The 12,496-nt window shown below is 27.1% G+C and overlaps 1 protein-coding gene across 2 annotated transcripts in view; it reads left to right on the top strand.

The window, feature by feature from the left end:
• The first annotated feature begins 857 nt into the window (after positions 1-857).
• The window catches only part of LOC107450080 (cardioacceleratory peptide receptor), a 66,993-nt gene continuing 55,354 nt past the window's right edge, over positions 858-12,496 (top strand). For both annotated transcript variants that reach the window (XM_016065789.4, XM_016065790.4), the window contains exon 1: positions 858-1,487. In XM_016065789.4, coding sequence (XP_015921275.1) covers positions 1,362-1,487 — 126 coding nt within the window. In that variant the 5' untranslated portion in view covers positions 858-1,361. The remainder of the gene's footprint in view (positions 1,488-12,496) is intronic.

Genomic DNA, 12,496 nt, shown 5'->3' with positions numbered 1-12,496 from the left:
TTCTTCGTTAAAATTTACAATGCATAAATAAGCTAAGTTCATTTTGTTAAAGTTGATTAAAAACATATTTTTTTCAAAACGAATAAGTTAATTCTGATTATTATAATTTCTTATTTAATTAATTATAAGCAAATCAATATAATTCTAAATTATGAGTGAAAATTTTAATTTTTTTAAATTTGCTAATTGTTTTGTTTGCTTGCAATACATAAACTTTATTGTACGATACATAATTTTCTAGAACTATTGTTTTTTTTTTACTGAAATATACATTTCAAGCAAATATAAGTTTTCAAAACAATTTAGGGGTCAAACCCCTATTTTTTTTACAACTATAACTCTCAAAAGTTGAAACAAATTAACATATTATTATTGAAATATTTCCTAAAATAATTTGAAATAAGTAAAGCAGCTTGATAAAAAATACATTGTCTTCTGCAATTTTTATGAATGTATGTTATTTTAACACTAAGTGAATATATATTTATCTTGCAAAACCCAAACATAAAAAAATATAAATATAAACTTATTAAATAGTCTGGCGATCGTCAACTTTACAAGCAGCCTTTTTGTTCCACAATGACATAAATGGGTTCATTCCCGCTTGTTTCCTCTGCTAAGTTCTCGGAGAACCCTAAAATATGTTTCTGGATTGCAGCCGGCTTCCGGGCGCTTAGAGGTAGAAAAACAAATGCATCATTGAAAGGGAAAAACTACTCTAGCATCTGTGAAAAAAAGAGACAAAAAGAAAGTTTGAAATACACTCGAGAGTGAAAACAAAACAACTATGACGATATTTACGTCATAGAAAGGCGTTTCCAAAGTAGCGAATCCGAAAGCCTTCGGAGGATTACAACAGTCGTGGTTACTATGACTACAACACCATCTTCTTCAAAAGCACCGGGGAATCCGCTGGTTTGCCCAGTTCCGTTCGAAAACTCTTTCTGAATTCTGATGTGTGATTGTAAATCACAAAACTTTCGAAAAATTGTGTCAAAATTCATTTCTATATATTTATAAGATTATTTTATATCATCTTAAATTCAACAGTTTTATAAATTGCCCTATTAAAATATAGGCAAATATCTAGAAAAGCAAATAATCGCATAACTTTGCTTCACCTGATGAATATTACTTTTCTATTCAAGGAAAAACTGGTTTTTATAAATATGTGGACAATCAGAATTCAAACTGACATAACAAAAACTTAAATGTTTTTGAAAATAATATGTTTAAGATGTAATAAACAATATGTTGAAATACAATAAGCAATGCAATAACAGTATGCAATAAATAATATGATGTATTATTACAAGAGACATTTGAGTATTTGAATATATTTAATTACATATCGAAAAGCCATGGATAACTTTCTTGATGCTACGTTCGAATACACCAGTACAGACAACACAACTGGAGATTTTAATTTTTCATCAGCAAACGATACTGTTTATGATGATGGATATCAGTTCTATTATTTTTATCAGGTAAGATTTATTTTTACCATATAATGAAAGTTTTACAGTAAAATTAAAAGAATATTTGTGTAATCGTAAAACTGTTTTTAAATTAGTAATTTATCTACAGCAGGTATATGTTTTAAAATATATTCGAAAATTTTGATTCGTGTTTGTTGCCAGTTTTACTTAATCCTGAGAGATTTCTGATTAATGATGCAATAATGTAATCGGAACATATGACGTCTTTCTTCACAGAAATAGTTAATATATAAATTTATGAATGTAAATATGAGTCGTTAAATATTATTTGAAATTCTTAAATTTTTTTTTTAAATTAGGGTAAATTTCAATAATTTTAGATTTCTAGATTTTATTCTAAATATTAGTTTATACTGTTCCGAAAATATGTTTAACTCTATCATAAAAAATGATACTTTTCGCTTTACCATTTTGTTAGATGGAAAAACCACATGATTTCAACATTGATATAAGATAAAGATCTAGATATATTTGGTAAATATCAGCATACCATTAATGAAGACTGTAAATGTATTTACCTGTAAATTATTTATTTATTCCTTATTTTACAATATCTAGCAGTTATGTTTATCTATCATAACTTTTTAATATTATTCTCAGTTATTATTATGTTATCGAATTTGATAATTCTTTAAAATTAAAAGCTTCAAACTGTGTTCCTTTATTACATTATAAAGTCATCATATGATATTACCTAATGAAACATTTTATGATAAAAATATTAAGTTAACACTCTGCAATGATTATGAAATGATAAATAAGATATATTTACTTTCTAATACGTCATATTTACATTTATGGTAACATTTGTGTAAAACTGTGCTCAATAAATGATTGCAAATAAAAATATGAATAAAAAATAACCATTTGATATTAAAGCAATATTTTTTATAATTTATAATAATTATATATTTTTATAATTTATAATAAATATTTACTCTTATAATTTACAATAATTATATATATTTTTTTTATAATTTAAATTGTAATATTACTTTGACAGGAAATATTTGACTAATTTTTATAACAACTTAAAAAAATTAGGTAAGAATTTAAAAAAAAAAAGTTTTGGTATGAAGTTACAATAGCAAACCGGCAAAATTATTATATGTTAATTTTAGCGTAGTTAAATTGTTGAATATATATGAGATCTTTAAGTTTTTATTCTTTTGACGTACGCACCCTAATTTAATATATACTTTTTAAGTATAGCTGATTCCTTAAATTTTTATTTACAATTAAGTGATGTCTTAAGAAAATTAATTAGAATTATAATTTTAATAGTAATATTTGGCAAATTCACATGGTGCAAGTGAATTTTTTATTTATTTTGCAATTGAAAGATGTTCAAACGTCTTCTTGCAAAACTACTTTAATTTTACGAAAAAATTCACATTACGAAAAAAAAAAATGAACATTTAAAAAACTTTTTGGCATTTTTTTAATGAGTGTATGTCCGGTCGGACATGCACTCATTAAGTCTCAATATTAATTGTTCGCGTGCTGGACATTAAGTATGATTCTTAACTAAAGGAGACGGTATATTAAGTTAGGAAATCAGACAAAGTACGCAGTTCCTCTTAATAAACAATTTTTTTTGACTGATTTGGATTCTTGTCCTTCACTTAGATCCTTTAGAGGAGTAGACGCAAGTTAAAAAATATAGTCTGATAACTAATGCAGGAGAGCGGTTATAAATTTGAGACCCTCATAGTTAGTTTCTCTTTTACATATTGGATAGTATCCAAACAATCATTTTTTAATTTTCATTTCTCAAGAAATATTTGACCAATCTTCTTTAAATTTTGCATTTCGTCATTTAAAAATGGGTGATTAAATATTGTGATATCATATGTTAAATTAAAAAAATAAAAAATAATTATGAAAATTATGGTTTTACTTAGAATTAACTCTAGATAAATGTGTTATATAATTGATTACAAATTCTTTAAACTTATTCTTAACAATTTAAGTGAAATGACGAAATACTTAAATAATGAAATCAATATTAATTCTAATGATCCTAATAATTTAGGCCCGAAAGCAGTCAAAATTCGAGTACCTTTATTTCACTTTCATTTTTCACGTCATTCGCTATATCTTGAGAACATTTTAAAAGTACTGAAAATATTTTGAACACAATTATAATATTCATTTATCCAATCATAATTTTCAATGCAAAAAATTATTTTTATAATTGCTTCTTTTTTTTACTATTTTAATTAATAATAATTAATAAAGTTTCAATTGTAAGTTGTAGGACATCTATAGTTGTAGGACAACCTGGTACTTGCAACTTCAAAGCTCTGATATATTTCTTAAACTTTAAATCATTTACTTTATATTCATATGAGTTGAAAAAATTATTTTTAATAACAATACATTATTTTTTATTACTTTATTAAATATTATTCGAATTTTTTTTTCGATTTTTAAGGTATACGAATTTTTATCTCATTTTAAAATATATTATGTTAAAGGACAAAATTTGAACTTAATTGTTGAATAGTTTTTGAAATTTTTGAAATCGGAATTGGATGGCATTTTGAGATTGGGTAACTCAGAGACCATTTCGTCCAAATATAATAATGTAAATATAATAGTAATAAGGGCAGAGTATTTGCAGTTACAAAATTTCAGTTTATCTACTAAAGCTTTAAATCTATTACCCTTATTTTCATATGAAGTTGAAAAAAGGGTAGTAATTACTTTCAAGGAAAAATTACTATACGTATAAACAAATTTAAAAATGAATTCTCAGATCTGTGAAACCACGGCTGCGAATAATATTTCACCACAGTATTATTTCCGGAAGACAGACGCCTATATTTTAGGGGGCAGTCAATGTACCTGGAATTTGCATAAAACATGAATTTAAAATATAGATTTAGAGTTTTGTTAATGTATAATTCTTCAATAAGTCTCTGTTTTTTTATTTACTTAAATAAGTTTTTATTTACCTCTTCTACGCTGTAATTTCGGTAATTCGGGTCATAATTTCTACGCTGTAATCACGGTAAAAAGCCCCGACACTTTGGGGGGCCTCATCCGTAAAATTCATTTTACCGTAAATTATACCGTAATTTCAACAGTAATATTTATTTAATTAAAGAGATTCGCTAATTTTATGGTAATTATTGTTATGAAAGTTACATAATATCTGATTTTTTTGTTACGCAGCATGATGTGCCACGTTACATTAATTTTCTTCAAGACACTTAAAAAAATTTCCAGATGCTTTTTTTATAAAGCAGCCAGTCTAAATTAGCATTAACTACACTATGTCCCAACATGATAATATTACTCCGTTGAATAGACAGACATGAATATTTTTTATGGTAACAAACATTTTTAAGAATTAAATCAAGAGAGTTATTTTTTTAGAGCAGGTATAATTTAATTGTTTGGCACAGAAAAGTATACAGAGGATGAAAACTTGTATCGTGCAGGGGTAAAGTTTGGTATCATTTGATAGGTTCGTCTTAATTATAGTCCATTTGGATTTTAGCCCACTGACATATATTTCTCGTATATTCTTTCTTAGTAATTCTTACTTCATCTTCAATTTGCGATTGCAGCGCCACTTAGGAACCAAAATGCACCCCAACCCTAGTGGTTGAGATAAAGTGTCGAGTATGTTATCAATGAAGAAATTATTTTTTTAAATTTTGCATAGGTAATTTTAAATATTTGAATGTATGCCAATCATATTTTTGCTCTTTAGTTGCTAAGGATAATTCATTTCAAATTCCTTATAATATTAGTTTCCAATTTTATTATTTTTAATTTAATGTTAATCAAGAATACTTCAATGATAACTTACAAAAATGTAATTTTAAATAAAAGAAAGAAACATTCTATGATACCGATCAAATAGTTATTAATTTTGAAAAATTAAAAAAAAAAAATCTGATTTTCTTATAAAGAAGTAATTTATTTTACAGAATTAAATTCTGTTGAAAAAACATAACAAAAACGAGAAAAAGAACGTATTATTTCAATGGAAACTTAATTTATATAGGAAAAAAAAAGAAAAATCACTAGACACTTAGTATGTAAAATCTGTGTTTATCTTAAAACATTTGAAAAATTTTGAGTTAGCAGTGATCAATGTCTTTTTACTCATGATTTCCAAGCATAGATTCCTATAAAAACCTTTAAGTGAATCAGATTGAAAATACTGATAGCAACGCATTAAAAAATGAATTAATCCGAGACATAATCGTCGTTAGATAAAACTACCAATTAACTCAGTTAGATAAAAATGATATCAAGAAAACTTTCTTTCCCCAGCATATGAAATGATAATAGCCAAGAGAAACTATAATTACTCAAGAGAAATATTACACGTATGAGATTATCATATACTTATTTGCTTATGTTTGATAATTGAAATGCAATATTAATGAAAAAAAGGAAAAAAAACATCTTAAATGATATATCAAGTTAATATAATGCTTTTTACGTATATTAAATTATCATCACCAGAAAATAAATTCAAAATTTCCTATAGATGAGATGATGATGTACTGTTTTGCTCATATTTTGATCAACCAGTACATTAAGAAAAAAAGGTATGGTCAGAATTACCAGTATATGGTAAAATTTACCGTGTTTCTGGTTCTATCGAAATGCCACGGAGTTTGGTAATTTTTACCGAAATATCCTTGGTAATGATTTTGGTAAAATTAATTCTAAAATATATTTTCACACTGTGTGTTAAAATCTGGTAAATATGGTAAAATTTGGTAGTTTTATAGTGATATCTTAGAGCAGGGATGGGCAAACTTTTTTGGTCGAGTGCCAAAAATCAAGAAAAAAAATGTTTGGTGGGCCAAATAAGATCTTCAAAATTTAAGAAAAAAAAAGCGATATACAAGTTTTAATTTAAATATTTAGTGGGATGAAGGAAATTGCGATTTCATTTCTAAAAGTTCCTTATATTAAGGTTCGAAGTGAGATGTGCTTATTTTAAAGAACAAAGCTAAATCTTTTTCTGTTAGTCTACTTCTGAAATAATTTTTTCTAAGGTTTATAATTGAAAACTCTTGTTCACGTATATAAGATTAAGCTAACATAGCACTGATTTTCTGGGCGTGAAATTTTAAATTTTGGAAACTAGCTTTTGGTAATGATTTGTCAAACTTAGGCATATTTAGAAACAACTGCTTCAGATGATTGTCAGATTGTCCGCTCTTTGGAGCGTAAAATGCGCAGTCTGTCAAATGTGAAGTACAATTTACCTATATTTGATTCCATAAGTCAGCTCCTCGAGAAGGACAAACGCTAGTTGGAGCCAATCTACGGCTATTCTATAAAGAACTTCTGCTTTCAACATTTTACCAATAGAAGCTGTCTGTGCTAACTATTTCCATCAATTTATGTTTTGTAGAACAAAAATAGAGAAAGTAAAAATGTCATCAGTACTTTGTTAAAAAAGGAAAAACAGAAATAATTTTAAACATAGTCGACAATAAAATGGATGTATATTGTTTATATTTGCCGCTGATCGGCAAATAAAAATTCCATCCGCGGGCCGGATAAAATCCTCCGGCGGGCCACAGTTGGCCCGCGGGCCGTAGTTTCCCCATCCCTGTCTTAGAGCATAGCGTAAAGATCCTTTATTTTATTAAACTTACTTTTCAATTTTGTATTCTTCACTAAATATTATGTAAAAAAGTACTAGAATTTTGAAAACCAAAATTTCCGGTAAACGGTTAACATGCGGAAAAATTACCAAAGGAAAGGGTTGTATACTGTATACTTTGGATTTATTAACCAGAATTATGGTTTACTTTTACCAGAAATATCATTAAAATGCAGTGTGGAAATTTGGCCGGAATCTTTTCCCCGTGTAGCAACGGAAATAAATATAAGATTTAAATGTGTTAAAAAATATTTTCCATCCATGCAAGTAATTTTACACTTATGAGATGATCATCACGGAAATTAAATATTAAAACCTTAAAAAGTATGACATGAAAATATTACGTTTTGTTATGTGATCGTTTTGTCGCACTGTTAAACGAAGGAAAAAACAAAAATTAATTATTTTAATGGATATATCATGCTCATATAACATTTTTATTTCGAATAAAATTTTGCATGCTTGTTTCGCAAGCAGTTTATGGTCAATTGTTATTCATTGTCATTTGAGATCCACCTGTTCTGCTAAATGAGAGTAAAATGTTTAGTGTTCACGTTTCATCATAGACGCAACAATGGTTAAATCAGTTTGATTTCCGTAGCTATTCATTCCATGTTTATAACAATAAACAAATATTCAATTCGCTTTAAGCTTTGTAATATAGGTAATTCTCTGAAAATATAAATCTGAAAGCACGTCAGCAATTTATTACGCATTATTTTATTTATTTTCTTTTAAATTAGACAAAGGTAATTACAGTCATTTTTGTGTTTTTTATGCGAGGAATATTTTGAATTTTCTGACATTGTTTGTGATTTTTTTTCTGGCCACATATTGTTTTTCAGGCTATTTAATACCTGAGTAACGTAAATATTAATTTTGGTTGACATTTGACAAGCATTAAAAACTGGTTAACAACTGGTTTGATGGTTGACAAGCGTTAAAAACTGGTTGAAGCCGTGAAAAACTGATAAAAAAAAAGAGCTAGAATTATAGACAAGAAATGTGAAAGTGTTTTTATTGTATTTCTTAAGCAATAATTTGATTTTTCAATATGTAATTAGCGATAATGAAAGTAGAAATTACAGTTAAGGGTAAAAGTAAAAACATTCACTTATAATTAAAACTTGAGAACTTCAGCGACAAACTTTAAAAAATTCAACGTCAAAGAAGCAGCAGCGCTCAGGTTGCTGGTATTTTTTACCGCAAAATTCATTTTTACTGGAACATGTTACCGAATAAAAATTCTAACATTCTACAAACTAACATATGTCAGCATTTTTTTTTCTAGCAACATGCCTTCTAAGCTAATTTACACCTTAATAAAGTGAATATTAATCATGGTTAGGATCTGACAAACGTTAAAAACTGGTTGACAACTGGCTTAATGGCTGACAACTGGTTTAATAGTTTGCAAGCGCTGAAAACTGGTTGAAGCCTTCAAAAACTGGTAAAAAAGAACTAGGATGATAGACAAGAAATTATAATGAAGGGTTTTTATTGTATATCTTAAGCAATAATTTGATTTTTAAGCACGTTACAGAATAAAAATTAGGACATACCATATTTTTTACAGTAATAATTACTGTAAAATCCCTGAATAAATAAACATTACTGTAAAAATTACGGTATAACATTTTAGGGTAAAAATGGATTTTACGGATGATGCACCTAAAGTGCCGGTACATTATACTATAATTTGATTCGTAATTTTTTAGTCTGACCAGCCTTTTGTAAAACTTTGAATAAACTTTGTGTAAGGGACAGTTGAAGTAAATAATTTTCTCAACACAAACTGTTAAATGATACGAAATATCAAAATGAAACCATTTTAGTAATTCCCCTGTTTAATAAAGAACGCATGGTTAAAATGGGAGATTTCCAGATTTGTGGTGAATTTTTATTTAGCATCGCATTCAATTGGGCTAATTGCCGTCAATCAGAAGCATTAAAAAAGAAGAGAAGAAAAATTTTCCTAAAAATTTTCAAACATTATTTCAGTACACATGTACTTTTTAGCATCACTGTCAGTCAGTCTAATAACTCCGTAATAGCTCCCACCATTGTAAAATATACTTATACTAGTTTCAAATTATCCAAATGTTTTTTATTAGTTTTCCTTATGCCTGATAAGAGACACCTGGCTCAAATTTGAGAATAATTGTGGTAAAAACTGATTACTATCAATTAGACTAATAACCCGATATTTAAGAAAGTTTATTTTTATTTTTTCTATTTTTCTCAGAAAGAACGCATGGTCCAAATTTTAGATTTCTATCTTGATAAAAACGTGATGTTGTTTGGCATTACTGTCAATTAGGGTAATTACCCGGATAATTGCAAAATATCAAAACGCAACTTTTTTTTAAACTTTTCTATTATATTATGAAGAAAAAATTTCAGATTTCTTTCTTCATGTTCGGAACATTACTTAGAAGATCTTCATATTACCTATTAGGTTAGGTCTAGTTAAAGTGAAAGTAAGATCTTTACTAGAACAGTAGCAGTATTTATGTAAGTTACATTAACTAAGCGTTATGTATTTTTCGGTACTTAAAGAATCAAGTTAGAACAATCAAACAATCAACTCATTAGTTGATAATATTAATCATTACTTATTTATCTAAAAATACAAAAATTCAAACAATTTAAAATATTATTACAATCAATTGAAAACCAAATAAGAATATTATTATAAGAAAATAAGAGAAACTTTAACGATAAAGAAGCTGCTTTTTTGGACATTACCCAAGTAAAATACATAAAACTGCTAATTTTGCACTTTAATGGAAAAAATGAGATTATTCACTGATCAGTTGTCTAATATGTACCGTAACGGCTTTCGATCTTTCGCAGTAACATAACGATTTAACTAGAAAGTTAGTCCTCCGAAAATATCCATTAACTGAGTTAGACAAAAATGACAAGGACACAGATCTAAAGTTTGATATTATTACTGAATGCTTTTTTGGCTTGTGTATATCTTTCAATAATTTATACTCAGTGATTGCCAAGTTCATTTTTTAAATCAAAAGTCATGGCAGATATTCTGCTGCACTTTAAATATTTGGGAAAAATCTTCGTCTGAAAGAGGAAGAATCTGTCAGGTTTACAATACTATATAATAACTAGGATCACTTGTTTGATGATTTTTGAAGACCTTGGGTGATCAATTAAGTGATCTTAGGACTAAATTGTGTATTCCTTAACATTTTGACTCAGATCGGACACCAGTGTCCTTTATATTTTTTCTGACATATTGATTTTATATACATTGTATTTTTTCTGATGCTCTATTTAAAAGCAAAAATATATTACAGCGAAACTTTTCGGGAGCTACTACGCTTTGTTCTACAGTAAAATGGTCGTTAATAGAGGCTGGTCGTTCTTAGAGGTCACCTACATTGACTTCAAAATGTTATCGAAGGCACAGGATTTTTGGCAAACGATTTTAATTTTAGTCAGTGTCATTTCCTTGGTGCGGAAATGCCACTTGTGTTGGCGTCATGAATGTTTAATAAAAATTCCGCGTCTAAGATGATAAAACAGGAATACTATGTAACAAAAGTTTATTTTTATAATTATTTACTTTGTAGCTTTAAACCTTATTATCCTATTCAAAGAGAAAATTTTCTATCTAAATTTTTAAAAGAACTTTTGCTGTTGGTAGCTGATGAATAAAACTATGCTTAAAAGAATGTAATTTAAAACATTATTCTTAAATATAGTTATTGTGTTCCATTGTGAATTGAAACTTGAAAATGAAACTTATGAATTACTTTAAATTAAAAATCTGTGTCAATTACATGTAAATCCAGGGTTTATATCCTTTTATTTCTATTGTAGTAAAAAGGAACCATTATTCTTTACATTTTATAAAATACGAAGTATCTTTTAGGAAAACTATCTTCATTCGAAGATTCGATGGAGCATTAAAATTCAACAACGCTCAAATGTAAGATAATTCATGCATGATAAAAGATTTTTTTATCCGAAATACCGATCTCAAAGATTCAAAAGTGCTGAAAAATTATACTTCAATTTAATCACTCATAATAGCTACACCGTGTTTAAGAGATCCTTGACATTTCATAACCAAATTACAGTGGTCGTATCTTACCAACATTTTATCGAATTCTTCACTCTGTCTTGTATTTCAACGATAAAATATTTGTGGAAAATGATAAAGATGAATGATATTTGATAGTTTAATTGAGCTGAAAGACTGAAAGCTTATTATAATTTATTTTTTTATGATTATTTTCTGATACGTTTTTAAAGTAAGTTTTAACGGTTCGTTTATTTTTGAAAATTTATCTACGCTTAGAATAAAAGAACATAGTATATTTATTAAATATCAATTCGATAAATATGAAAATTTGATTTCATTTTCGTTATTTTATTGAAATATTTAACTTACAAAAGGATATATTTCCTATATAATAAAATAAGTTTGATAAGGATTTCAAAACAATTATTGATAAAAAATTAATTTTATGCATTTTAATATTTGTACTTGTTCATTTAATGAGATAATTCTACTACAGTTAATTTACGATTTTTATAAAATGAGTTTTATAATGCCCAATCTTAATGTATTGCGTAGAATCGTTGCCAAAGTATTCACATAAATTGCGACAGATTAAGATTTATAGGAGGAAAAAAAACAGAAACACTATCGAAATCTATCACCAGCAAATCACTAGTAAGGAGGGAGGAATGAAAAACATTCACTTCAATTCGGTTAGCTGGTGAAGTTTGTTAATGTTTCTAACAGTGCAAATCAAAAACTAAAAAAGTGATTAGAAAACAATATCTATTCTGAAAATTTTTGGAAGCTTTTTTCAGGAAAAATCAAGAAATAATTTTATCAAGTACCATTTTTTATCTTACAAATTTAGAAGTTTGATTTCCGTAGCTGTAATTTCTTTCTACTAAAATCTAAAGAAAAAGAAGAATATTTGATGCCATAAGTCCTTACTAGTGCCTCTATCTTGAGGTATTTAGGCTAGTTTGTGTAGCAAATGAATCAAAGCAGGTTAAGTAAAAATATGTGCATATTTCTTTTTGTTTTGTTTCAATAGTTCATAATCAATTTCAGTTCATAATCATTTTTATTCGAGAAGTGAAACTAAAATGGCTCTATCTAGACAAATGAGAAATTGTTTCAAATGTATTTTACTAAGCTGAATTGATTCAAAGTAACCCAAAACCGATAGGACTAGTTGATGTAGATGCTATTAATGTTTTATGCTTAAAAAGTGCAATTTTGATACCAATAGCTATCATTTTTGAAATAAGCTCACAAAATAATACAAAAATCAATGAAATAATTTTTCAAAAACTCAAA

The sequence above is a fragment of the Parasteatoda tepidariorum genome, chromosome 3 (assembly GCF_982258835.1).
Source record: "Parasteatoda tepidariorum strain Cologne lab strain chromosome 3, Ptep-v5.0, whole genome shotgun sequence".
In the NCBI taxonomy this organism is placed as follows: domain Eukaryota; kingdom Metazoa; phylum Arthropoda; class Arachnida; order Araneae; family Theridiidae; genus Parasteatoda; species Parasteatoda tepidariorum.
This window is presented reverse-complemented; position numbering and strand designations above follow the sequence as displayed.